Source organism: Anopheles aquasalis, chromosome 2 (genome assembly GCF_943734665.1).
Source record: "Anopheles aquasalis chromosome 2, idAnoAquaMG_Q_19, whole genome shotgun sequence".
Lineage (NCBI taxonomy): Eukaryota > Metazoa > Arthropoda > Insecta > Diptera > Culicidae > Anopheles > Anopheles aquasalis.
The window spans coordinates 34,041,841-34,045,000 of record NC_064877.1 but is presented as its reverse complement, the minus strand read 5'-3'; the positions used below and the strand labels follow the sequence as shown (position 1 = coordinate 34,045,000).

General features: G+C 47.2%; 1 protein-coding gene across 1 annotated transcript; it reads left to right on the top strand.

Moving 5' to 3' along the window:
- Positions 1–1,188: 1,188 nt before the first annotated feature.
- Positions 1,189–2,717, top strand: LOC126581585 (endochitinase-like). Its single transcript, XM_050245342.1, has 3 exons — positions 1,189–1,243; positions 1,324–1,933; positions 2,002–2,717. The coding sequence occupies exons 1-3, from the start codon at positions 1,231–1,233 to the stop codon at positions 2,621–2,623; spliced, it is 1,245 nt and encodes a 414-aa protein (XP_050101299.1). The 5' UTR covers positions 1,189–1,230; the 3' UTR covers positions 2,624–2,717.
- The last annotated feature ends 443 nt before the right edge of the window (positions 2,718–3,160 follow it).

The following is a 3,160-nucleotide window of genomic DNA, read 5'->3' as shown; positions in this document are numbered from 1 at the left end:
GATAAATATTTATTTCATTTTTACACGTACAAAGAGCACCGAGATGCTGCAACGGGCAGTCTGTTTCCAGTAACTGGTCCGCCCGTTACTCACCCGTTACCGAATCCAATGGATGGGTGATGTGTAAAATTTATTTATAAACGCATTTAAATATAATAATTTAATTTGGGCCGACGGGATGCGGCAACGGCCAGAAGGATGTGGCTGCGTGCGTTTACCTTTTGTCCCGATTCGCTCCGCTCCGTGTATGCACCATCGCTGACGATGTTGAAGTGAGCAGATGCAGCTCACCGAGGGCATGTGGAAGTGGCCACGATTGCAAAGACGCTACGGCGAGAAGGTAGCCACACCGAGTGGCTTTAAGCTCGTGGTTATAACATGTGACAAACGAGAAAATTATGGCCGATCGCCATGGTTTTCAACCGTTTCCTTATGCTGCCGTTTCCTTCTGGCTTTCCCGCGTCAACAAGGTGTCAAATGAAGTGTTTGGTAAGTGTGGTCTTACTTACTGAGGCATCTGCATGCTAGTGAAAGTAAAGGAAATGCAAATCAATATGGAAAATAGTTTAATTTGAAAACGTAACATTTAATGTACAGCTTGTTAACATCTGATTTTTATCGCAGTTTTTGGCATCAAATATCAGCATTCAGCATGTTGCACTCATAGGGAATGATAAAAAGGTTTGGTGCGACAGTATTATGATGATTTTTTCAGAAACATGAAGTCGAATTATGTTTTTATAGGAAGGTTTTAAAACTTTAATTAAGTAACCACGTTATAAACATTGAAAGTTGTTAGCCTCAATTACTTTTATCTTTCCTTGTCTTTGATATGATGTTCGGTTTCTTGTTATGATCAGTGTATAGTATGTTACGTTGTCAATTGGGTCAACCTGGAATTATACGCCGATGCATACGAAAAGAAATGCCATATTGAAACCCACATGCTCGTACCGGATTTCTTACATAACTAGAATCGAACGAGAGTCAACCATTGATAACCTTTAACTCGATTCCGTATACAAACAACACTCGTACCAGTTTTGAATGCTGATAGCATACACGAGCGCAGTGGTTTATCTCTCTTCTTCCTCGACTGCCAGAATATTCTTGACAATCGCATCAGGTTGAGCCTGCTGCCAGAAGATCGAAAACAAGTTTGTTTAGTCTCGTCTCAGACAGCAGCCGGATCAGTGGGGTGTTTTAGGAGCAGAAGGAGTCATTTCCAAGATGTTTAGTGCCGGTAAGCAATAGAAAAAAAAGAACGGAGAGTTCTGCAAGATCGTGAAGTTCAATTTTAAGACGATTCTCTGTTCCTTCCAGGGCACCTCTACCTGGCGGTGTTCCTGTTGGCACCGCTAAGCCTGTGTTTCGCGCAGGATACGCGACTGGTTTGTTACTTTACCAACTGGTCACCGGATCGGGCGGGAGAGTATTCGTTCCAAATCAGCGACATTCCGGTCGATTTGTGTACCCACGTGACCTACAATTTCGCTGCCGTCGATTCGGAGAGCTTCGAGATCAAGTCAACGAACCCCAACTTTGACATTGCGCAGGAAGGATTTAAGAAGTTTGCCGAGTTGAAGGAATCGAACCCGGACCTGAAGCTCTCGGTGGCCGTCGGTGGATGGGCGCACGGAGGTGATGCATTCCATAAGATGGTGTCCTCGTTGGATGCCCGGCAAACCTTCATCACCAGCGCGATACGGTTCATGGAGCGGCACGGCTTCGATGGCATTGAGATCGTTTGGGTGTGGCCGGGAAGCCCAGAGCGCGGTGGCACTCCAAGTGATAAGGATAACTTTTATCTGCTTGTGAACGAGATGAAACGTGAATTCCGCAGCGCTGGCCATGGTTCGTGGGAAGTAGCGGTACAGGTACCGGTGGATCGTTACCGAATCAATCTGGGCTACCATCAAAGTCGCCTGTGCGAGTAAGTGCCGATCGTCGACGACGTCGCATGCGATGAAGAAGTATTAACGGACACTATTTCCTCTGCAGGGCTGCTGATTTTGTACACATCACCGGATACGATCTGCGTGGATCGTGGAATGGTTTCACCGATGTGCACAGTGCCATGGACAATCGACCACACGACAAGGACAATTTGAAGGACTACACCGTGAAGGGAGGTGTTCAGGATTGGTTAAGCAACGGTTGTCCGGCGAGCAAGATCGTCCTGGGTGTCCCACTGTTTGGCCGAACGTACACACTGGCGGACAGTGGATCGCATGGCCTAGCTGCACGCTCCAGCGGCCCCGGAACCCCTGGCCCTTACACGCGTGATCCCGGATACAGGGCTTACTTTGAAATTTGTGAAGAAATGAAACAATCTACGTGGACCGTTGAGTGGGACGAGCAGGGCAAGTGTCCGTACGCGTTCGTGGGCAATCAGTGGGTCGGATACGAGAACATCAATTCGTTGGATGAAAAGGTCGAGTTCGCGCAGTCCGAACGGTTGGCTGGAATTTTCGCATTTTCGCTAGATTTGGATGATTACAGAGGAAAGTGTGGAGTAGCTTATCCGCTGATGAAGAATATCTTCCAAGTGTACCGGCCGGTTCGTGCACCGCTGTTCTCGGACGATGACCCCGCTGATTTCCCCGTCGTACGTGCCAAGTGAAAACTATACGCCCGTTGTCAGGTTTTGATGTTTAACGAACAGGGAATGCGCTTCCCGAGCATCACTTTCTAATAAAATGTTGCAGATCTTTTCATTGTACTGCTCTTTATCTCGGACATGTGTCCGGCACAACGATGTCTATCGTTGTCCATCTCGTATGTTCTGTTAGGTGACAGCTTAAGTAACCTGGAAGTAGTTCCTTCTATCTCTGACTCTTGTGATGACATGAAATGATCTAAATCTTGGCTCTTCCTACATGCCCGCTCGGTGACTTCATATATCCCACAAATGAATGTATTGTTTTGTCAAGCCAGTCCTTCCAACTACTCTTATTGAAAGCATGCCACTAGGAAGCGCATGAAGCTAGCAGCAACTGAGTGAATGTTGAAGCAATTCTAAAATCTCTAAACATGACACTAACGAACCTGGTAGTAGCCTACCGCAATGGCCCTATTCCGCTGGATCCAAGGCATCATTTTTGTGTTGGCTGGCCGGTCGACCGGAGGAAAGGGGACCGTTTACGCCCAAGCGCTCCGA